Source organism: Microcebus murinus, chromosome 17 (assembly GCF_040939455.1).
Source record: "Microcebus murinus isolate Inina chromosome 17, M.murinus_Inina_mat1.0, whole genome shotgun sequence".
Lineage (NCBI taxonomy): Eukaryota > Metazoa > Chordata > Mammalia > Primates > Cheirogaleidae > Microcebus > Microcebus murinus.
Genome location: NC_134120.1, coordinates 41,907,500 through 41,932,194, shown reverse-complemented (window position 1 = coordinate 41,932,194; position 24,695 = coordinate 41,907,500). Strand labels below are relative to the sequence as shown.

Sequence of the window (24,695 nt, the reverse complement as noted above, 5' to 3'; positions counted from 1 at the left end):
AAAAGAGAAAAAGAAACAAAGAAGACCCTTTGAACAATTATGCATAGCTAAATGATTGAGCTTTTTAAATGGATTGAGCTTGAGCTAGAAATATTCTTAGTTTCTAAGTGCATTAGCCATAAAGACATATCAGAAGTGAAAGAATAGCATTGTGCAAAGATTTGCATGAACACAAAAGTTTAATTGGAAGAAAAAAAAAAAAGGATAAAAAATGTCCCTGATTTCTCAAGTTGAAAGTCTGTAGAACTTCTATTCTGTATTTTACTTACTAAGCTCTGGCTCACCTTCCAGCAATACACGTGATTGGCAGGGTCCCCGTGACTCCATTGGTCATGAATTCCTGTGGCTATTTCTTTCCACTAAGTGGGGATGAGCTAGATTTAAGCAGGTCTAGATCAAGATCTGTTTTTCCTATAGAAAACCACCTGTGCTTCTTATACAGCTAGTGTGATTTACACAAACTTTGAATGCTTTGTTTCTCATGTGCTTTGGATCTTTGAAATACGATATTCTCAGCCTCTAAAGGTGGCTTAATTCTGAAATTTTGGCCTTCTCTTTGAGAGCTTTGTCTTCTACCAAACCTCATTTAGGCATATTGCAAAAAGTAGGGTTCAAAGTGCTTAGATGCCAGATTCTAAAACCTGCCTTCCATCCCAGACTTGGAATGCCATTTCTGATCAGGGAGAGGCTGAGTTAGTTTATACTGCAGGGGAATTTCTTGGACCGTTGTGAGTTTCTAGAACTCACGGGCAAAAGAGCTGTTCTAACGGTTGGCCCTCATATATGAGGGAAGGAGATGGTCACTTAGCAAATCACCTAGATCTTCCTACTTCCTCATAAAAAATAATGAGCAGCGACTCTCAGGAGAGGAATGCAATGCTAAACAGGAGTGGGACCTACCTGAATCTTGGCAGGCCATTCACCATTTCTGCAAATGGCTGTGCAGCTATAAATATTGAATGGCCTCCGATAAAAATTTTAAAGAGTAGGACGTTAAAAGAAAAAGGTTCGCATACCTTGTCACGTACAACTGGGCATACGCCCATATACTCTCACTGTTGATAAGATAAGAAATGTCTTATCTTTAAATCGCTCTAGCAGTTCCAGAGGGACCTACAGTTTAGCACTTAAATATATTTTAGTCTTGCCATTAATTTGTTTTTCTCTGTCCAAGTGTAAATTAAAACAAAAGTCTTTACACTTCTTTGGAATTATCTTATTGTGTTTCTTACTGAGTGGGCACAGAATAAATATTTTTTCCTCATTTGATGAGATGGGAAAAGTAATAGTATCCACCTTTTTATACATTCTGAAAGGCTTAGAGGGTTAAAATATGTAAAGTTCTTAGTATATGAAAATAGCTTCCTAATTACTAGCTATTAGTAGTGATTATTATTAGGCAATGATTAAGAGGCAATAGTATCTAGAGGTTAAGGGCTTGAGATCCTGAGCTTGAATGCTTCATCTAAATCTTGGCTCTACCACTCACCGATATGTGACCCTGGGCAAGTTAACTTCATTTCTCTGTGTCTTGATCTCTTTATCTAAAAGATGGGGATCCCAATGAGACCACCCTTTTGGGTGTATGGATGAGGATTCGAAGAGATAATATTAATATATCGCAAAGCCCTTGAAAAGTAGCCTGGCACAAAGAAGCATTGTATTGGTGTTACATGCAACAACCATCTGAGGCGGTTTTCATCCACCCCCATTGTATAGATAAATGAAATTGGGGTTTAGGGTCGCACAGTCAAGAGTGGATTTACATTTCCAAGCAAATGGAAAACCAAGTCATTTCACTACCCCACCTGAGAGGGCTTCCAATGGGTCTCCAGCATTCAGTAGTTCCATTCCCAGGTGGCACATGTCTGCCTAAAACCGTGTTATTATCTTTCCTGGTATTCCTAATTACTGTTTGGCATTGAGTGCTCTCAACCCAAAGCATGCGATAGCATGGTAGAAGCTGGAGCTTGATAGCACTTTCTTCTGTTGATTTGATTAAACACACAGAAAAACAGACCTCTTCTGCGTATCTCCGGGAAACTGGCAGTAAGTGAACTGTGACAGATAACAGTGCCTGCTTTATCTCTCCTCCCTGCCCTACAGTCCCGAAGGAAATAGGCGACTCGGAGGTATTGGTCCTTCCACTTGTCCCATTGAGCCTCCTTCCTGTAAAGGAGCCAAGGCAGGTTTTCAAAGCCGACTCAGCCTCCCTTTTCCACCGACAGAGCCGGTCCATGGTGAGAAACTAAGAGAAAGACCAGAGGCTATTCCGAGCTTCCTTGTGAATGTGTGTCGCTGCCATCTGCTGGATGGAATGGGTATCAGACCCGGGCCGAGGTTGCCTTGCCATGTTAATAAGCAAATTCAGAGATTCCCACTGGGGTTCAGAACCTGGTGGTGCGGTTGCATCATTTCATAGCATCAGTTCTGAGTGTCTGCAGATTTGGGAAATCTGATGACAACTGCGCCTCATGACAACTTTCATGTGAGTGATCAACAAGTAAAACAGTAGCAATCTTTAAAGCAACTGTCCTAGCATCAATAGTTTCCCAGATCAAATTTGGTCTGTTCCCAAATTGATTGATCCAATTGATTAGAAAAAGCCCGTAAATGTCACGTGAGGGCATCTGGCAGAACCTGGATACTCAGTGGCAAAAAGTCCTTACAGGGAAGTAAAATCAACATCTGGTTTTATTCTTGCGTTCTCTGAAATTCTGTGTTCACATATCCAACAATTATTTATCAAGCACTTATCTTTTGTGCCAAGCACCGTATTAAAGAACGGAGGAAGTAAAGATGAATAAACACAGTCCCTAATCTTCATATTATTAAGATTAGTCTTAATATTAATATTAAATGGATATTTTCTGAGTGCTTACTATGTGCTGGGCATATATATCCCACTACATCTCAATTCTTAGAGCAACTCTAGGACTATTATTATCTCATTTACAATTACCTCATATTAATATCTCATTTACAGTTCAGAAAAGTATTAACTCTCTCATGTATAGTTCAGAAACCTGAAGCTTAGAGAGATTAAGTAATATAACCAAGATAATACAGTGAGAAAAAGATGGAGTGAAATTTGAATGTGGGTTCCAGGGAATTGTGGAAGGGGGAGAGAAGTGTTAGCTCCATGGACCAATGTAGGTTTTTTTTTTTTTCTTTCCAAACAGAGTCTGGGTCTTTTGTTTTACACACATTTTCTGTTCCATTAGCTACAAATTTCCAGCAAAGTGAAAGTGTTACAAAAACAGTAAGTGATGATAGCAGTAGATGCTTTGGAAAGATTTATCAGGAAAACTATCCCTTCCTCTAGCGAGCATTTGAAATCTATCTAGTTAACATTCTCTTCAGTTCATAACTCTTCCTCTTAATAGCAGCATTGGTGTCGGCAGCAAGGGCTGAATTGTTGTCAGTTCTCATTGGATAGAAAACAAATCCCTATTTTGGTCAGCCTGACAGAGTATTTGTGAGTAAATGATTTGCTCAGCAAGAGCCAGAGAACAACTCAGATGTTCCGATTGTAACAATCGCAAATCGTTTTCCATTTTTTTTCTTCCCCTCTTGGTAGAAGAATTAGGTGCTGGTGCTGGTGGGGAAATACCAGGGGTAGGGGGTGGAGGGGGAGAAGAGAGGAAAGGATGAACGTAAGGGGGTGGCAGAGGAGACAGGTACTCTGCTAAGTGCCTATGAAAAGGGCTCAAATAGTCTGTACTGGACAGAAAGGATGAGTGTGGGTAGGACAGCAGAGTGCCTAATGGTAGGGTTTTATAGTCAACCTGTTTGGTTAGAATCCCTGCTCTGGCACTAGCCCAGTCTATAATCCTAGCACTCTGGGAGGCTGAGGCGGGAGGATCGCTTGAGGTCAGGAGTTTGAGACCAGCCTGAGCAAGAGCAAGACCCGATCTCTACTAAAAATTGAAACAATTAGCTAGGCAACTAAAAACAGTAATAAAAAATTAGCTGAGTGCGATGTTTTGCACCTGTAGTCCCAGCTACTGGGGAGGCTGAGGCAGGAGGATTGCCTGAGCCCAGGAGTTTGAAGTTGCTGTAAGCTAGGCTGATGCCATGACACTCTAGCTAGGTGACAGAGCAAGACTTGTCTCAAAAAAAAAAAAAAAAAAAAAAAAAAGGGCTCAAATAGTATGTATTGGACAGAAAGGATGAGGAGTGTGAGTAGGACAGGAGAGTGGCTAATGGTAGGATTTTATAGTCAACCTGTTGGGTTGGAATTCCTGCTTTGCCACTAGCCCAGTCTTTGTCCTCAGGCAAGTCACATAACTTTTCTAATCCTCAGTTCTTTCACCTGTAAAATGGGCGTATAATAAGACTTGCCTCCCGGTGTTATCTGGGGGGGGGGTCCGGTGAGGTATGCCATACTGGCCTCTAGTACTTGCTCCCTAAATCTTAATCATGGATAATACCAGCGCCCAGGGATTCGGGGGGCCTCCAGACAAGATGGGACTGATGTGGGCGGAGGGATTGAGGGACCAGGATTGGGGTGGCTCCTTCAGAGAAACTGCCCTTTGGGGTTGCTTGATACTACTTATTTGCACTTCAGTTTGACACACATGCTCTTATCCTTCCTCTCAACAATCCTATAAGGCCGCTTGGAGAGACAGTATCATTTCCACTTTTACAGAAGAAATGGAGTCCCAGGTGACAATGTGGCTAAAATGACAGCTCTTTCTCCAACCAGAGCCTGCCCTCAGGGCCACCCACATCAGAACCAAGAAAAGTTATCTTGTGGAATCGCATTTGTGTATCAAACTCCTGTGGAGAGTGTGATATTCAAATTCTTTCCTGGAAATAACCGAAACCCAAATTTCCTGGAAGGAGCTCCAAGCTGGAATTCTCCGGAAGGAATACAGCCAGAAAGGGGAAAAGCTACCATAAAGCACTCAAGGCAGATTTCTTTTACTGAAATTTTTTTCCTAATACGTTTCGATGTTGAAAGAAAAACTGAACGCCTAATTTTAGATTATTTTAAAATTAACTGCCTGCTCATTAGCTAGTTATCTTTGTGGTGACTAAAATATGGGGTAAAACTATTTCCTGATTGTTATACAAGTTTGTGAAGTCAGACATGAGAGAACAAGTTTTACAGAAATAAGAACAAACAGAAAAAATGGGCAAGATGTTGGAAATACCAAAAAGAATGTTCACTTGAGAAAAGTATGAAAATGTTGCATCCAGACAAGGCTAGCCAAGGATTAGTACAGAAAGTTAGAAACACCAGAATCCAACTGGGAGACCAGCACAGACTTGATTTTGTTTCAGAAGGTTTAAACATAGGCCTACTTCAATGACGAATTCCAACTTAGCTGGACTTGGATAAATGGAACCACATGGAGCACTTCAGAAAGGAAAAGTCACCCTGGATAAGACGACAAAAGCAGGTAGATAAGTACCTTTAACGTGGTGGGTACTCTAGACCTGATGGTTAAGCAAATGGGTGACCTTGTGTTTCTTTTGTGAATGCAGTTACACTGCATGTGAATGAGGGTGATTGCTACTCAATTTGACTGCTGGCAATGAAGTGAAAGGTACAAATCCACCCAGGCTGCAGAATTCCAGTGTGTATTCCATTAACATGTCAGAAACCTAGGCGTCCACTCAACATTTCTCTCTTCTTGTGCACCCATGGCCAACCCTTTTACTAGGTTCTATAGACTTGACCTTGTAAATAGATCTCAAACCCTTTCATCACTACTTCTCCTGCTACTACCCCAACCCCAGCTGTATCTCCTCTTGTCTGGACACCTCTAATAGCTTTCCAAGGGCTATGCTTCATCTTCTCTGAGTCTCTCTAACCATTTCCCATAGGGCCACCAGAGTTATCCTTTCAAAACACCAATGTGATTATGTCCCTGTTGCCCCTCTCCTAACCCTCCCCACCCACCCCTTTTCATTACTCTTAGGGTTAAGGCCAGGTGCCTGTCCCTGCACCCTGCACTCCCCCCATGGCCTCCTCCCTCTCTCAGCTCCAGCCAATGAACCCTGGAGTTCCTCCCCCTTTGCGAAGCCTCTTCTAGCTTGGCAAGCGCTGTTCTCCCTCCACCTGCCTGGAACTTAGTCTCTGTTTTTCTCTCTTTGTCATTTGGATCTTAGTGTGTAGCACTTCCCTTGGACTCCTGACCCCGGTCTAAGTCCCCTTTGGTTAATGATACCAGCCAGAGCCCCTTTTCCTTTTCCTTCAAAGCATTCATTCTCTTCCAGTTGTCCAATTATTTGATGAACGCCAGTCTCTCTGTCTATAAGGTCTAGGAGAAAGGGGACTCCGAATGTTTTTTCTCAACATGGTGTCTCCAGCATCTAACACAGTGTTTCACATACAGCAGGCACAAATAAAATATTTGTTCAATGAATGAACAGACTTAATGAATATAGGCTTGTTATTCTTAAGGGATAATCCCTCTGCTTTGCTTTCTGCACAGTTATCTCAAACCAAACTCATAAACAAGCAAAACATTATTTACATCTAGTACGTTTTTATGAATGAAAAGGCAGAGCGAGTGGTTTCTCACTTCTGCATGAGTAAGCTATTAAAATAAAGCATACACACTTGCATCCAAAAATTTCATTTTTATTCCCAAGATGGTTCATCCTAAAGATGAAGAAAATAAATGCTCCATTTGCTTGGCAAATTATAAATTGCAGTCCAAAAGAAGGTTCAGAAATGCAGTTTAATAAACAACTAAATAAAAGCGTTGGTGAACTGATGGTTCACAAACATCCTTTGAATGACTCAAAAGCAATGCAAATGGGAAAAGATCTTAGCAGAAAACATTACGGTTTGCAATTAGAAAACAATCATTCCGATTTACAAATGTCAAGACAAGAAAGCAGTTATGCAAGTAGCTGTTATTGCTAAATGTGGAGCTAAATGGAGGTTTAATTTCAGAAAGTTCTCTGATACAATATATCTGTCACTAATTACTCTTACATTTAAAAACAAATTGCTTTGGATAAATAATATGATGCCAAAAGGTCCATAATGCATTGTTCAATGCAAATTTAATAATATGCTTTCATCATCATCTAGTAGAAGTCTTATTGCAGTTAGTTTCCTAGTACTTAGGAGTATAATTTGTACAATAATTACTGAATACTCTTCCCCAAATAAATAAAACATCTTACATCAGAGTAAGTTGAATAGTCAGTAAATCACTATTACTTAAATAAGTATGAACTAATCTTTTATGGGCACTCCTACTACGCAAGCCCCAGCAAAAAATTACAAACACGAAAATCTTACAGCTAGAAGAGAGACCCCTAGCGTGTGTGAGAGAACTTTATATTGTGCTGCAGGCATAATTAATACAGCAAAATCTCTGCAGTCATTTTGCACACTGTGGTGGGAGATTTTGCCAACTATCATTCACGCTCAATTCGTTCCAAAATTTCTTCCCAGCAAATGTATGGTTATTTTTACCAAAATTAGTTACTTTCTTCTTATAAACATAAACCCAACCCAATGAAGTTTTCTCAGTGAGGCAAAGTTTTAAAATTCCATGGTCACCTTTGCAACCTAATTAGTAAACATTTAACCTACTGTCATCAGAACAATTGCTAACAATTCTTTTCATTCAGGCAGCAGCAGGACTCCTGAGTCAAATTGTTGCAGTCAGTGTGCAGCTTCCTAAATACCAGCCCCTGATAGTAAGCCAAATGCCACACAAATATAAACACTCAAAGACCAAATGGGCACACTGCCCATTATCCAGGAGACAAATGGATTCACTGCCATTTTAAATTCACCAAGTAGGCTAGCTATTAGTTTCCACAGATCCTCATATATGCAGGTGAATTCCTTGATGTAGAATCAGATTTAATGAATCTTTCCATGGCATCAGCCTCAGCCTCTAAAAATCCTTTATTTTCTCCTTTTCCACATTAAAAACACATTTGAGAAACACATAGAAAATGTTTCTCCAAGAAACGCACACATACACACAAAACAGGAGGTCTCTTAAGGAGTCTACTGCTGAGAAGGTAAAAGCATTTTGCTCATTTTTAATTTGCTAAAACAATCCAAGCATGCTTGGTACCCAGAGGGTATTCTCAAATAAACTTGTATCTCTAGCTGCCAGCTTAGTTGATTGAAAACAGAAGGCAAACGTTTCTTAAAGAATGAGTATGTTAAACTGTTATGTCTCTCCTAGTACCACCAAGGATGCGCGCACACACACACACACACACACACACGCGTACACACACCCATTTCCAAGGATTTGCTTGAAAGCAGCCACTTCTATGATCTAAAAGGTGATGCAGCATTTGTACCAAATTACTTCTGCCTACTGCGGTGCGCCTCTTAGCGAAGCAGCCAGTGCCACCGGGATCTGGACAGTTCCCGCGTGCGGTTCTCCACGCACAAAGCCGACGGCCCCCTTTGCAACTTTGCCAACTTAGTTGGCTCCCGCCCAGTCGGCCCCCTAAGTACAGTCACGATGAAAACGTTTTGCTACCAGAAAATCATTTCCACGACAGTGCAAGAGTTCGAAAGCACAAAGGCTGACACTGTAGACCCAAGCTCGCTAGGAAGTTGCGGCACGCGGGGCGGCTGTGCGGAGCGCGCGTCCAGGTAAGGGATTCCTGCACCACAGGTCTGGTTTCCTCTTCCTGGATGTTTTTGGGGCTCGATCTCACTTTTAACGCGAATTCTCCGTAATGCACGCACCACCCCCTCCACCCCGCTCTTTTTCCAGGAGGCGCGGAGTCGATTTTCCAGCCAGGTCCCTCTTGGGGGCAAGAGAGGAAGCACACTTCTCATTTCAGTAAAGAGGGGCGGCGGGAGTGGGGGGCGGGGGAGGAAAGAGGTCAGAAAGGAGCCAAACTGCAGCCCACCCGCCCACCTCTGCGCCCCGAGCGCGGCTTCAGACGGCGGAGACCGGGTGGGAGGGCGGCCCGGAAACTCTGTCCCTTTAAGGGAACCGAGGCCGCCAGCAGGGGAGGGAAAGATGCGGGCTCCGGACTCGGCGCTGCGGGCACGGCGGAGAGAGGTGAGCGCAGCAAAGCCACAGCCATTACCTGCAGCGCTCGCATCCTCCCCCGCCCAGCGCACCCCCTGCCGTCCCCGCCTCCCAAGGAGACTTCTAATCCGGAGCATGTGCCGTGCCCTTTATCCGGGGAGGAGGTGGGGAGGAAGAGGAATGGGAGCTTTTTAAAAATAAATGAAACGTTTGCATCCAAAGGGGGGGGGGGCTGAAAATGGGAGGGAGTGGGAGGGGGCTTTAAAGGCGCCCGGGTGGGCGGAGGCGGCGGATCTGGATCTGCTCGGCCGGAGACAAACAGCGCCGGGCACCGGCCGCGGCTCACAAAGGGGAGCTGCGCGCTCCGGGCCCCGCAAAAGGGGAAGGGAAAAACCGCCCCGGGGCCCAGTCCGCTCTGCAGCCACAATGGCGTCTTTCACGGGGCGTCCGGGGGCGCCGCCGAGGCAGCCCGCGAGGAGGGGGCGGCGTACCCGCCCCCCGATCCCGGCAGGAGCGGAGCCCCGGGCGCCGCCGCCCCCGCGCGCCCCGCAGGGCTGTGCGCTCGGCCCGGGGCGCCCCCGTGGCGGCGGCGGCGGGGGGCCCGCGGCGCGGGGCGCGCTCGGCGGGGCCGGTTTGCAGGCGCGGAGCTCTGCGCCCGGGAAGAAAGGGACGCGCGAGGTTCGGGGGAGGAGGGAGGGGTGAGGGAGGGCGGGGAGACCGCGGCGGAGCGGCCGCCCGGGAGGCTGGCGCGCGGAGCGGCGGGCGGCGCTGGCACAGGCTCCGAGCGCCTCGGCGGCTCCTCTCCGAGAGCGGAACCCGGCCCCGAGATCCGGAAGCCCGGCCCGGGCGCGCCGGCTCCCGGTCCCCAGCCGCGGCCCCCGGCCGGCCGCGCCCGCCGCTCTGCCCGCTCCGCCCCGGCCGCGCCCGCTCCCAGCGGAGGAAGGAGGCCGGGAACCCGCGGCGGCGGCCCCGGAGGAGGCGGCGGCCCCTGCCCCGCCGCCGGTCCGAGCGGATCCCGAGCAGCCCGCCGCGGCGGGCGGTGTGTGTGCGAGCGTGCCGCGCTCTCGCCCCATGCCTGGCACATGCGTAAAAGCGAGTTGCGCCTAAAGTCCCAGCCATACCCTCCTTAGCAAATAATAACAAACCCAAACCGTCAGATCTTACCTGAAACATTGAAGCACAAAGTCTCTCTCCAAGTCCCCTTTTCCTTTTCCTCTCCCCCCTTTTCCGATTTCTCTCCCAGCGATCTGCTCGGCTCGCCACACCAGAGAGAAATGCAATAGCTTGGCTAAGGTAGACAGAACAAAATACTGAGAAGAGTTGCTCCAGGGCTTTGAAACCCCTCAAGGCAAGGATCAGGATACAATTAGCTCATGCCTCTACCTCCAGTCTAAATCAATCTCCAAAATAAAACTTAAATCAAATTAACTGATCACAGGGCAGACAATTGATCTCCTTCAAAAATAAAGCCCTACATATACGTATAGAGAAATATACATATACGAAATTTTTTTCCAGATTTTTTTTTTTGGTGGAAAAACAGTCTCATTCCAGCCTCCAACTTGCTTTTTACCCTCCTCTTGCACAGAAAAGCTGATTTTAATCGTTGTGATTAGTTTTGATGTAACGTTTCCGCGGGCGATTTCTGCAAATGGATGGAGTGTTTCTTTGCCAAAAGAGGGAAAAGCAGCAGATGATGATAATTATAAGGATTGTTGGTTGTTTCTTTTTATTTGTGTTTAGGGCTCTCGCTTCACTTTCTCAAGTTGACCTGACATTGCTGGTACACTAAGGTCGCACAACTTGTTGATGAGGATCACTGCCCTGTCTTATCAAAGGATAGGTGATAATTTGGCAATAGAGAAGCACATTTTTGGTTCATTTGGCGACATAGCGTCCCAAATGACGTGGATAAAAATAAGCACATGCAGTCTGCTTTGCCCCAATCAAGTCTGAATCAGTGCCTGGGGGTGATACACAAACTCATTTCAAATGTTCAACCATGCAGAATTGTAAAAAGATTGAAGGAGTTACACCGCATTTTTTTTTAAATGGCAAAATTAAAAGAAAACAAAACCTACATTAGGGGTAGCCAAGGACCTACCATTTAGGCTTATTTGATCAACCTTCTGAACACACCTCACCTCCTCCTTTCTCCTTGCCTGGCTCCACCTGGTGTCTTTTACAGTGGGGGTTGTATAATTCCATGATTTGACCGAAGCACTCTACACAGCTAGAGACACTAACATAAACACATTTCCCCAGATTGCTACTCTGGTTCTGACCTCCCCCACTCATCACTTCTTCCTCTCTAGGTCTTTGTTCAAAGAGATTGTGCCCGAGCCAGTCGTTACCTTAATTCTTTTTAGTTAGGGTGGGATATTCAGTTATAAACTCAAGGATCACCTCTCATTAGTGTTATAACCTTGCAGGATACTTTTTGAAATGGTATGTTTCTGAGCACTTCACAGTTCATTAATTCTAAGACTTTGCTGACATTTCTTATGAAAAAGACCAGGTTGTATGGCCAAGGATACTAAAAAAAAGAAAGAGAAAACCTAAATAGAACCAGACATGTCCTGCAAATACCTGCAACTGGCAGCAGTTCACAGGAAGTGTTTTTTAACCATCATTTTACCTTTAAGGTAAGCAACTGCTATAACACCAGCAGAAAAGGGAAGGGCCAAGCTTCTAAAAAAAATGTTCAATCAGATCAGTGCTATAGATGATATCAGGGATTAATATCATAATGAGAATCGGCAATGTTGGTAGGTTTTCTATTTTAATGTAACAAGTTCATATGGCATGGGTCCCTGGTTTGAGAATATCACTGCCCCATAAGAAGAAAAAGAGAATGGCTTGCAAAACAACACACACACAAAAAGAAAATCATTATATTCTTTGTACATTCTTTTTCTCTCTCTCTTCACATACAGGGTAGATACATTCTCTGATTTGCAATAAAATGTTTTCAAATGTCCACAAAACCCTAAATTCAATGTAATAAAAACTTTGTTCTCACCCCTAAATGTCACTAAATATTTTTGTTTTTTGAGACAGAGTCTCACTTTGTTGCCCAGGCTAGAGTGAGTGCCGTGGAGTCAGCCTAGCTCACAGCAACCTCAAACTCCTGGGCTCAAGCGATCCTTCTGCCTCAGCCTCCCCAGTAGCTGGGACTACAGGCATGCGCCACCATGCCCGGCTAATTTTTTCTATATATATTAGTTGGCCACTTAATTTCTTTCTATTTATAGTAGAGACGGGGTCTTGGTCTTGCTCTTACTCAGGCTGGTTTCGAACTCCTGACTTTGAGCGATCCGCCCTCCTTGGCCTCCCAGAGAGCTAGGATTACAGGCGTGAGCCACTGCACCCGGCCACTAAATGTTAATATAGGAGAACAGGAGAAGAAAAGAGACCATGGAAGAAACATCCCCAATCATTGATATAAGGACTTGGTACATTTTAATTTATTTTAGGCGTGGCTTAAGGTGAATTTTAATCAAAAACTGTCACATGCAGAACAGTTTGTCATTGTCCTAGAATGTTAGAGCTGGAAAGATCCAGTGCAGGCATCTAGTCCAGTCATTTTACAGATGAGGAAACTAAAGCAGCTTGTGCAGGGGCAGAAGCCAGCCACTGACACCTGCATAAGCCACAAGAGACAGGACTAGAGGAAAGATGAGTGATGTCCCAGAAAGCACTTACCTTGGGAAGTTATGCACAGTGTTCTCAATTTTGCTAACATGGCTGAAACCATACTTTTTGAATTCCCTTTCTGAAATTGTCCTCAAAGCCTTGTAACACAATCTTTTAAATATCTCTGATGGCAACAGATCTTTGTTCTTTGATAGTTTAACTTTGGAATTAATAGTAACAAACTAGTACCAGGTCTGGGGGATAAGTGGATGAGGAGGATGGCTTATGCTATTTAGAATCCAAAAATAAAATATGACTAGAAACAGTATGACCAGTTTTCCTCTTATTAGTTCCTAAAGGGAGTAAAGATATTTCTCAAAATATTTTAAGCAATGGAACCATTAACTGGAACAAGGGCTTTACTTTCCAAGATTAATTGCTCTGAAGGGAATAATATTCCTTTGAATGAATTAAGTTTTGAAAGGTTCATTTTTAAAGATGTTTTAATATTTCAGAATGACATAAAAGATGCTCTTTCTAAACATTAGGTCATTGACATTTCAAAGTGGTCCAATCTATTGGGTTGCTCACTGATTTGCAGTAATCCCAGTGGCAAATCGACTGCAGGTAAGTTCTCATTTAATTGTGGTGGAGATCTTAATTTTCTTGTATTTTGGAGAAATCTCAAAGTTGAGGAGATTGGATAGGGATTCAGAGTCAAAGTATATAGTCTGGAATGTACTTGATGAAAAGTGCAAAATATTATTTTGAAAATTTACTTTGTTCCATGTAATACAAAGAGATGAGTAAACTTTACAACCTTCGACTCCACAGTGATGACAATTTATTTTTAATTTTAAAATAGATTTTCCATGAAATAGCATGTGAAAAGTCAGGTTCAATATCTTGGCAAGTATGAGATAAGAACTTAGCAGACTTTACTTCAATCAGCCCCTGTAATCATAGAATTACCTGAAATTACTTTTTATCTAATAAATGAACTTCTTCATTTTGTGGTGTCAACAGCCCTTTTTTGCCAATCATTAATTAGTCAGGAAAAAGAGTATATTAAAAATCCTTCTAACCTTTTTTTTTAAAAAATAAATAATTGGAGTGAGGCCAGCAGCCTAACAACCATTAGCCACACAGAGGACAATGACAATAAAATTGTCAGCAAGAAAACAATCAGGAAAAAAACACAGTCCTCTGTTTTCATCTTCCGGGATCTTACTATCAAAATGCAAAATAAATTCCACCAGTGTTTAAGGCAGAAAAACAAAGATAGAATATTTTGAATTGAAACCAGGAGCTAGGCTGAACAAGTTTAGCAGTCTGACTGTTGTGCAAGAGAAAATGAGATTTTTTTTAAGGGGAGCCGCAGTTCCGCTTCCAACATGGACGACGTGGGGCAGCTCATTTGGTTGCATCGTATTCACTGAACCCTCAAATCGCAAGTTCCCACAAAAAAGCATAGCGTTGTCCACGGTAGCCCTGCGGTGGTCTTGGTGATGATTTGACAAGATGTGGACATTAGTTGCTTAGATGAAATGTGAAATTGCAAAGCCCTCCACTGAAGCAGCCAGACACCCAGATCAAATTTGAAAATTCCATCGCACTTTCCATTAGGAAGAAGAGGGAGAAGCTGCAGCGCTTGGGCTCAACCTGGGCTTGCATAGATATCACAAGGCTGCCACACTTTTCCCCGATGTGGCCACTAAATGACGGTGTTCCCCTCATTGCGCCAGCGGGGTCCACCTGTAACTACCACGAGAGGCCCTGCAACAGAGAAAGGCAAATTATGTTGTTTCATTTTATCCTTGAGTCAGTTTTTTTGGGGGGGGGCGGAAATCACCTGTTTTTTATCAGTCAACCTGAAACTCCCTATAATGCTGTGGAATGCGCACATTTTCCTGGAGTTGAATAGAAGCATTAATGAGCTCAAACAGAATGGGTTTGTGATTCCTGGAGTTTGGCCCCAGCCACCACCTGTTTATAATTAGCTCCTGGAAAACATTAGTTTTCTATGTCACTGTCGATGTTGAGTTTGTAACATCTCATTTTCTGAGAAGGTAAAGCATGTAACAGTTGCAGATAGGCTGATCTGCACAATTCTGAAATAGAAACACATACCAACTCCTTGTATTGAAACTCTTACATCAATTTGGTCTTTTTTCAAAGTTTCTTCTCTGGTTGTCCAAGTGAGCATTAGTTATAATCTCACATTATTAATATAAAGCAACACAGAAGATGCGTGAAGATACACAATGTGGCCACGGTCAGATACCCTGATCTCCAACTTTGATAGTCTTATTCAATAAAGCGACACATTTGTCCACAAGGAAGAAGATGTGTGAAGAAAGTTGTGAAGCATCTATATTCATTCCTGGGATTTAAAATTCTTTGCTGTAAACTCACCTTCTATATTTTGAATAAATAATTGCAATGGGGGTACCTAATTTATCAAAGTCTCTGTGACTTATCTTTTCTAAAAATAATAACTGATTCTTATTTTATTATGTCATCTGGAAATTTTCATGGATACCTCACTTTTTCACATGTAAAATAATGGGGTGAAATGAGATTTTTCTCCAAGGTAAATTCTAGCTATGAAAAATCATATGTTTATGATGCTGTTTACTAGGCAACACACTTTCTTTCTGGTCCTTTGAGGATCCTTGATTTTGACAAGACTGCCTCACACATATAAAACAATTAATTAAGCATTATGTATAATTGCTTGTGTAAGAAGTGAGACTTGACTAGAATTCTGCCACGAACCTCTTTCTTCATAATGATTTGCTTTTTGCCTTTCAGGAATTACAAAATCAGTACAAGCAAGCACTTTACAAACAAAATTTTAAACAAGAAAGCACAGTTTTGAAAGTACAAAGAAATGAACTTTAGGGCTGATTCAAATCTTTAAGAAATAGCCCAATCAATCATATCACATCACCCTGTTTTCTACGTTCTCCGGTTTATGTATATTCTTTCCTAAGCTTTAGACCTTATCGTTTTCAGCTTGTTCTGTGCAATCTGTTAGGCTATCCATTTTAAAGCTGTGCAGTGGTGGCTATTTTAAGGAAACATTTCTAATAAGATAAACATTTCATTAGATATTTTGTATTATTTCCTATTTCAGTGCCGCATAGTAAACTCGCTAGGACTGGAAGTTACTTCTCTTTGCAGTGTAATTCGTCTCATGCACAGCCCATCCGGTACAGAACCACTTAGCTTTGCTTCACTGTTCTACTGTCTGAACCAAGGCTGTTCATGAGAAACCCCATAATACAATTGCGGCACCTCCGGGGCACCATATACATTTATGTAAGTTATCTCTTTTTGCATCCTGTGGGTGTCAGAACCTCTCAGCTTTGCTAACCATAAAAAATCTGCCTTAAGCATATTACTAACTTTAAAACTCTAATGATATGGATGTCATATTTCAATTTTTAAAAAACCTTTCCCTGCTCCACCCCTGAAAAAACTCAATAAAACTTATCCAATGGAATCATGCTATGGTTAAACACATAAAATTTATTTAAAAGAAAAAGAATCGTGAATATGCTCTAGTTCAAAAAAAAAAAAACCAAAAAACAAAGAAAACAAAACAACAAACCAAAGCCCAAGAACAAAAAATAGTAATTAAACAAGAGACAAACGTATTGCTCTTCAAACTGGGGTAAGAGCCACTATAAACAAATTGCTACTGGAAGCAAGAATCTATGTACTTTCTCTTAAGTTATCAGGATAGAAAGCTGTTTTGGGGTCTTAATGAGCATAAGCCTGATCAGTTAAAATAGGCACTTGGAGGTGGAAAAGCAAATCGACAGGACTATTCAACATGGGCGTTTAAATGATTTCAGCACTATTCTTAATAATAGCATTAATAATAGTAGTGATAAGAAATAATTATGACTGATGGTGGGGAACTTGCCTTGTGTAAAGACCATCTGGTTATGACAGTCAGACATGAAATTCTAAAATTAAATCCTCAATCTGTCCCTCCAAGGTTGCTTCATAGATAATGGATATCTTAATTTTTAAGAAAGAGAAAGAAACCATATCCATTGTAGCAAACGTACAGCAGCTCCTGCTGAGAAAACAAAGCTTGTATGTCTGTTTTCTTTTCTAATTGTTGGTGTCCCTAAACAAAGCAATGGCTGTGCGAAAGAGCTAAGATAATGACGGTAACTCATCAGCCTTATTTTGTTTTTTCGCTTCTGAAGACTTTGACAGGTAAAACATTATTATAATCCTACTACTCCTTATGTGCTTAAGGCAGTGGTTGGAATTTCCCCAGGTTTTCCTTCTATAGTAAAGCCTATTTAAAGAAGTTTTAAACCTTTGGTCTTCAACAAATACATAATTTAAAACTTATCTTTATGCAGTAAAAGGAAATATCCAAGAAAAGGCATCTAATTCAGAACCTGGTAAATGGTCAGTATTATTCTTAGATCACTGTTGTTTTAGTTTTATTTATTACACCTAGGGTTTAACTATTTCTGATTTTTAGATTTTCTGGCAATATCAAAATTGAATGGGGACAAAAGGACAAATATTGTGTGATTCCACTTATATAGGATACTTAGAATAGTCAATTTCATAAAGAGAGGAGGTAGAACAGTGGTTACTTGGGGCTGCAGGGAGGAAGGCATGGGAGTCATTTATTGGGGAGAGTTTCAATTTGGGAAGATGAAGATCTGGAAATGAATGGTGGTGATGATTGTACGACAACATGCATGGACTTAATGTCACTTAATGCAAGCTTAAAAATGGTTAGAATGGAGAAAAATGAATAAATTACACAAATATTGAACTCTTAAAAAATAAGTTGGGGGGGTATGACATGGTAGAAAACAAAACAAGGTGCCCTGTTCTCTGATTCTCTTCTTAATTAGTGTCATTACTATATCCAAGTTGTGCCTAGTCACCTATGATTCTGAAGAAGTGGGGCAAAGAACCCACGCTCTGTGTTGGCCATGTCATGACACTGAGTTTGCAGCCCTAGGTACCCCAGTTGTATTTAAGATGAGGAAAGAGAAAGAATGTTTCTCCCGAAGTCATGTAGCAGAGAAAGAACTCTCATCTGAGTCGAAGACCAATGCTCTTTCTACCAGATGAGATCTTGCATTTGTGTTATTCATAACCAGTTATTTTGCTCTCAATTCTTTCTCTTCTGTATCCTTCTTTGGCTTCCTAGACAAAAAACAAGCTTTGTAGGAAGCCTATACAAACTGAAATAGTGAATTAACTTTTAAAATAATTTGTTCTATGCTACAATATTCAGTAAATAAGATGGGAAAAACCAAATCAACCAATTTATTTATCCATGGGATATCAAGCTCCTCATCTGAATAATGAAATTAGTGACCTCTTCCTCTTTCCTCTCCTCCTCCCCCTTCTTTCTCTTTCTCTTTTCTGTGAAGACTTTGACTGTTGTAGTTGCTCTGATATCATATGCCTTGTACGATCTCCTGAGATTCTATGAAGATTTCTCTACAGACAGAGCCTGGTTCCTGGGAGGAGTTAATATGTTCATTCATTGGTGGATTAATCAAACCCATAACTCAGATACATCAAACAATACACCTGCAACACTGTGCTGGGTCATAATCCCTGAAACTTGGCTTAGTTCACAGGGTCCAAAGCAGGATGCTTGGAGGGCCGATGGAGAAAGATAGGACTTGAGAGGGCAGAACACAAGGTCTGCATTCTTTAGACATACCATTCACATTGCATCCCCATTTTTTTTCTAACTTGCATAACATCTTTGTTCTCCTTCTCTGCACCTCTGCTCATCCTCCATTGGTGACAAATAAAGGGAAAGGTGTTTCCCAACCAAAACACGTTCTAGAGGAACGTCTTCACAGCCTCATTAGCTGGTTCTTAACTTCAGCGAACCTTGACTGTGTATGTTTCCTAATTAGACTAGGTCACAGGTGTCCTCAACCTAAGGCCCGAGGGCCACATGCAGCCCACCGAGGACATTCATCCGGCCCACCAGGTGCTTTTGCTGCCGCTGCCTGTCCTGCTTAGCAGCAGACTCATCCCAGGCCCACAGTGCGCATGTGTGGAATGTGCACCACACTCTCCAATGGTCTGAGGGACGGTGAACTGGCCCCCTGTTTAAAAAGTTTGAGGACCCCTGGACTAGGAAGACCTAATGGGAAGAGATAATACCGCCTCCTCCAGGCAAGCTGGATACCCAAGCCAGCTACCATCCAAAGGAAACTGCACGCACTCTCTCTCTTTATAATTGCTTTTCCTTCAGCTTCAGTGAAACTTGAAACTTTTACAAGATAAAGACCTTATACCCCTTGTGCAGTTGTACTTCATATGCATCAAATCACAGAAAAATCTTGAGGTCTAAGGTTGACACTTTAAAGTTGTGAGATTCTCCTAGTTTTCTTTGCCTGTGCTGTGTCTCTATGTGCAGTTTCCTATGAATTACAGATATAGACACACACGTTTCCTTTTGAAGAAGAAAAAGGAAGTTGTTCCTGCAAATGGAAAGAGATTCCATGATTTCTTAATGATCCTAAGATTTCCCAAACTGGGGTGGGGGGGCCCTGCTCTGGGTAGTCGGGTCCCTGGCCTCCGGCAGAGGCCACTGTGTACATTAGAGCGGGAGAGAGGACAGCCTGTCACACATAAAGCCAATTGTACCATTTTATATACAACAGGAAATATCTCTCCCCAGCCCCACGGGTGGTCTAATAGCCTAAAGCATCGGAATTGATTACCCTTGGCTCGCTTAATGCCAAATGGCCGCCATAGTCAACAAAAGACCTGGCTGATGCAGAATTCTAAACTCCATGCCCAGAGTAAGTGCTGCAGTAGCAGCTGTCTGGACAATAAGAAGTTTGAAAAGAGTATGAATCCGAGCCACCAACTTCTAATACTGGAAACAAGCCAGGCAACTGTTAGGCCACAACCTTTGCATGCAGAGGGGTTGCTTTTGCCCTTCACACTAATGAAAGATGTGGAGAATCGAGGTGCAGGGAGACAGACACTCTCGTCTTCCTGTGCTTTCTGAAGACATAGGCTTCCCTTATTGATGGAAGGGCCCTGGGCCTCAGGAGGCTATCAGTAAACAATAAGTCTCTTTAGTGCTTTCTCCCAGCTCTTGGAGTAAAGGCCAAACTCTCTCAAGGTCCTGTTGGATCTGGTCCATCTCCCTCTGCACTCTCATGAGGCTTCTCCCTCCCCACTCTGGGTTGCCTCTGCTACGCTGGGCCTCCTTTAGCTCCTCCAATTAGGCTCATGACCCCAGGGCCTTTGCACAGGCAGCATCTCTGTACATAGAATGCCATTTCCCTCCTCTAGCCCAGTAATTTCTACTCATCCTTTAGCTCAAATATCACTTCCTCAGGGAAGACTTCCTTCCCCGAGGGACCAGATCAGCACTTTCTGTTATAAGCACTCATAGTTCACTGGACTTTTCCTTTAGAGCGCTAATCAGTTTGCAGTCATGCATTTGTGGGATTATTTGATTACCATCGGCTTCCACAACATAGGAACTACAGTCATGCACTACGTACAATGTTTCGGTCAATGCCAGCCCACATATACAATGGTGGTCCCGTAAGATTATATGACTATGTATTTTCTGTGCTTTCTGGAATGTAAGTAAAAATCTCTTGTAGATTTCCAGGGGATCCCCAGCTCTAGAGAGGCTCACTCAGCAAGTTTTGTGTGTGATGGTGAAAATCTGCATCCCAAACCATCACCTGAGGACTTTCTGATGCAGGTGAGCCTGGTCCATGCTGCTGGCTGCCTTAGAGGAGGAGCCCTTAAAGAGCGCAGCTGTGTCTGTATTCTTTGTCTAAATATTTTTGTATTATTTACACAAAGAGGTAAGGACAGGCTTTGAGATTGCCCTCAACATGAACTCAGTCCTCTGTGGGAAACAATTCTCCACAAACAACCACCTTTCAGTTCTAAGCTAGAGCTAATAGACGGTAGATTTGGGGGTGGGGGAGTACTGGGGTACTGATTCTATTGAGAATGCAAGGAAACCATGAACACATTCTTCATGGCTGCAGAGCAGGTGCTAGAGGAAGATAACAGGACAAACTAATGGCATTTTATGGCCAAGATACATGGCACCTTCCTGGACATCTGAGAGAGGTAGTGTGATATAGAGAAAAGAACATCAGGCCAGAGCTGGCTGTGCCATTTACTAGCTGTGCAACCTTGCTCAAATGGACCTTTTGAGCATCAGTTTGCTTATGTATAAAATGGGGTCAATTAATACCTAATTTGTGGTGGTGTTAGGAGGGTCAGTGATAAATATACAAAGCCCCTAGCATATGCATGTTAAAAATGCACATGTATTAGGTTATTAAGTACAAAATGTCCAATGTCTTTAAGTACTAAGTTTGACAGTTGTTAGCTCTGACATTTCACTTTGACACTTTATTATTTTTTTTTATTGTGACGGTACATCCTCATTCTTTCAAATGCATAATTTGGCTTGTGATTATCTTTCAAATTTTTTTTGTAGAGCAATTTTTGTGAAACCATGGATAAGTAAAAAATTGATGTTATTTTCAGATATGAGTTCTGTTGTGGAACCAATGCAGCACAGACAGCTCGAAATAGCAACGAAGTGTTTGGGAAGGATGTGGCTAATAAATGCACAGCACATCGATGGTTTGAGAAGTTCTGTTCGGGGGATTTTAATCTTGAAAATGAGCCACGTGGGCGACCTGAGACCAAGGTGGATAATGCTGAGCTGAAAGCTATAGTAGAAATGAATTCATCTCAACCTATGTGTGAATTAGCAGCAAGGTTTGACGTTACTATTCCAATAATATTGGACCTTCTGAAACAAATTGGCAAGGTAAAGAAGCTGGATAGATTGGTTCCGCATGAATTAAATAAGTGAAAACCCATTAAGTAATCATTTTAATTCCCAAGTACAAAACAGAGAAGAATAGCCCCAGCCAGGAAAGTGTTTACTGTCTAATTGGGAAAATAATGTTTTAGGTAGGAAATAAGCAGAGAACAATGCAGGGTTGTATGCAAACCATGACTAGCTCACATTTCCAGAGAAGAAATGATCGCTTGGGCTGGGGCTAGCTTGGAAAGGCATTGAGGGTGGTACATACGGTGGTATTTGAAAGTGGGCTTTGAAGGCAAACAGGGATGAGTCCCTGCACCACCACCAGTATTTTTGCCTAGTCACTACATCCTAAGTCTTGGTTATCTCATTTGCAAAATGAGGAAAATGATATTTGCATCTCCAGGTGTTGTAAAGATTAAATAAGATACCATATACAGAGAACACTGAGCACAGTCATTAGCAAAGAATACAAGATCAACAAATTTAATACAGGTGTATGTTTTTCATTAAAAGTGAATCTTAGATAATAACAAATGTTGGCTAAAATATGGAGAAATTGGAACCCTCATGCCAGCATGTGGGAATGTAAAATGGTGTTACCACTTTGGAAAATGATTTGTGGTCCCTCAGAATGTTAAACATGGAATTGCCATATGACCCGGTAATTCCACTCCAAGAGAAAGGAAAACAGACACACAAATAAACCTGTACACAAATGATGTGTAACTGCTGTCCTCGTCAGTATAGTGATGAGTATCCCACTTGTCATGAATGGTATAGCAGCATTACTCATAATAGCCCCAAACTGGAAACAACTCAAATGTCCATCAGCTGGTGAATGGATAAACACAATGTGGCATATCCATTAAGTAGAATATCATACACCAATAGAAAAGAATGAAGTGCTGATACATGCTAAAACGTGATGAGTTTGACAGCTAAGTAAAAATAGCCAGTCACAGAAAACCACATATTACATGATTCCATTTATGTTAAATGTCCTGAATAGACAAATCATTCCCAGAGAATGAAAGAATATTAGTGGCTGCCAGGGAATGGGCGGGTAAGGAGAGATGGGGGAAAAATGAAGCCACTACTAATGGATCTCAGATTTCTTTTAGGGGTGATGAGAATGTTCTAGGGTTGGATGGCGATGATGGTTGCACAGTGTTGCAAATGTACCAAATGCCACTGAACTGTACCCTTAACGAGAGTAAGCTGTATGGTATATGAAATACGGTTCAATAAAGCTATAAAACAAGAGGTGAATCTTAAAAGATGTGGCATTTGGACAGGCAGTGAGGAGCAGGAGGGCACAGCAGAGGACAAATGGACCATGTAACCCAAGTCTGTGTTGGCGATTTGAGGGAATGGGAGAGAATCTTCACACTGAGGAACTGTGGAATGAGGGGTGGGGTGCTAAGTTGGGTCATTGCAGCGTGAAGTTAACCTTGGAGGCAGCCCCACACCTCAATGGGGTGGTAGAAAGGGCAGAGAAATATGCATTTTCTGATTTAACAAGGAGCAGAATACAGCGTGGACCCAGGATGGGGGACAAGAAAAGTCAGAGGCAGGAGAACTGTAGTAGCTTCTGATTAAAATCAGACCTCTCTGGGTGTTGGGTTGGGTTCACAGTGAGAGCTTCAGTCGGGACTGGAGGACCCGTGAGGGTCATTACCGGGCTCCTCAGAGCTGCAGTGTGGGGCCCGGGGCGTCGATCAGCTGCCAGTGGTGGTTGGCACAGCCTCTCTTGGGCTGCTCTGTGCACATGTAAAGAGATTCCATCGTCTCTCACAGTACATTTTGCTTTCTGTGAAAATTGTCCTTGGGGTAGGAAGATCCTCATTTTCTGTGCAGAACAAACACAAATATGATATTTCATATCTTCTCTGCCATTTTCACCCTTCCCTGTAATTGGAAACTCTTGCCCCTAGTCTCACCTGTAGGATTCTGTCTTCAAATGTGGAATTCTCTTCTCCTCACCAACCCCTCCTTCTCTGTCTTTTTTTTTTTCCCCTTCAAATTTTCAAGATCCTTTATTTTATTTTTCAGTTCTTTTGATTAGCGATGGTAAAGGGAGTAGGGGAGAAGAGGGGAGAGGACTCTTCTGTTTCATTAGTTTCTGATAAAGTGTGCAGTTTTTAAAGGCTGCTTTCATAAATCCACACACTTTCTGTTGAACAGTCTTTAATTTACCTCCTCCTTTCAGACTTTGGTTTCGTGCTCAGAGGCATTCAGACCTCGTGCACCTCCACATGGTGTCTTTACTAGCCTCAAGCTCATTCTGAGGGTTGAGCTTCTCTTTGCCCTTCAGCTTGCTATTAACCATTTTCTTCTTATTTCTAGAGTTTGCTCTTTTCCCTCAAGTTCACTGCTGCAGAGTTTCTCTTGGGAGTCGCCTCAATTATAATATCAAACCGAGCTCGTGGGGTGATCTAGCTGCCCGCTGCAGTTCTCCCACTCAGACCTCCTCCTGTTATGTAAGACGAAATAAATCCTCCCGTCCTCACTAGTAGACACTCACCCGAGCTGCATTAAGCCCGAGTTGCTTATAAGGTATCAATAGATCACCTCCCCTGATAGCACTTGATACGTTTCATTGGCAAAAGCACAGAGAATCTTTGTTGTTCTAATTACTGCTATTGTTTTACCAACTCAGGTTATTGCTCAGTGAATAGAGGTATGCATATTGATTTTTAAAAATCAGTCTTTTGGATAATTGGGATTTGAAACCTAATGGCTTTTTCATTTTTGCAAGTCATTTCCCCAGGGAGACACATACAACTTGGGCTATTGAGGCTGCGGGCAAGGTTGGCGGGATTTTAGGGTACTTATTTGTGGGTAGCAAAAGTCACAGTAGGTTGCTACCTTGGGCTTTTAGAAAGGTCTTTATATGTGGGGACCCTTTCTCCCTGTCTCCCTTCCTTCCTTTCTTCCTTCTTTCCTCCTTCTTTTTTTCCTTCTTTCCTTCCTTAATTCCTTTTTATCCTTTCATTTCCCTTGTTAGAAGTAGACAGTTGCTCTCCTACTTTCCTTTCAACTGAAAACAAAGGCATCTTCATCACTCTTAGCCTTTTCCCCCCTGTTCTTCCTGTCTCTCCCCATCCACTGCACCCAGACTATACTCATTCTTTAAGACATCAAGGTAACCTTACAAGCCAACTTCTGCATGTGACTCTGAGCCTTTACAAATGTCGCTCTTCTTTCCAGGAATGCCCATCACTGCT

The 24,695-nt window shown here is 42.5% G+C and overlaps 1 protein-coding gene and 1 long non-coding RNA gene across 2 annotated transcripts in view; one reads left to right on the top strand and one right to left on the bottom strand.

Annotated features, from left to right (window-relative positions):
• The window catches only part of KCTD1 (potassium channel tetramerization domain containing 1), a 189,689-nt gene extending 179,426 nt beyond the window's left edge, over positions 1-10,263 (bottom strand). Inside the window, exon 1 of the mRNA XM_012740435.3 lies at positions 10,149-10,263. Within this exon, the coding sequence (XP_012595889.1) occupies positions 10,149-10,157 (9 nt within the window). The 5' untranslated portion in view covers positions 10,158-10,263. The remainder of the gene's footprint in view (positions 1-10,148) is intronic.
• LOC105857806 (uncharacterized) overlaps positions 5,995-24,695 on the top strand; it is a 124,829-nt gene continuing 106,128 nt past the window's right edge. Inside the window, exon 1 of the long non-coding RNA XR_012912796.1 lies at positions 5,995-8,596. This is a non-coding gene — a long non-coding RNA (uncharacterized LOC105857806). The remainder of the gene's footprint in view (positions 8,597-24,695) is intronic.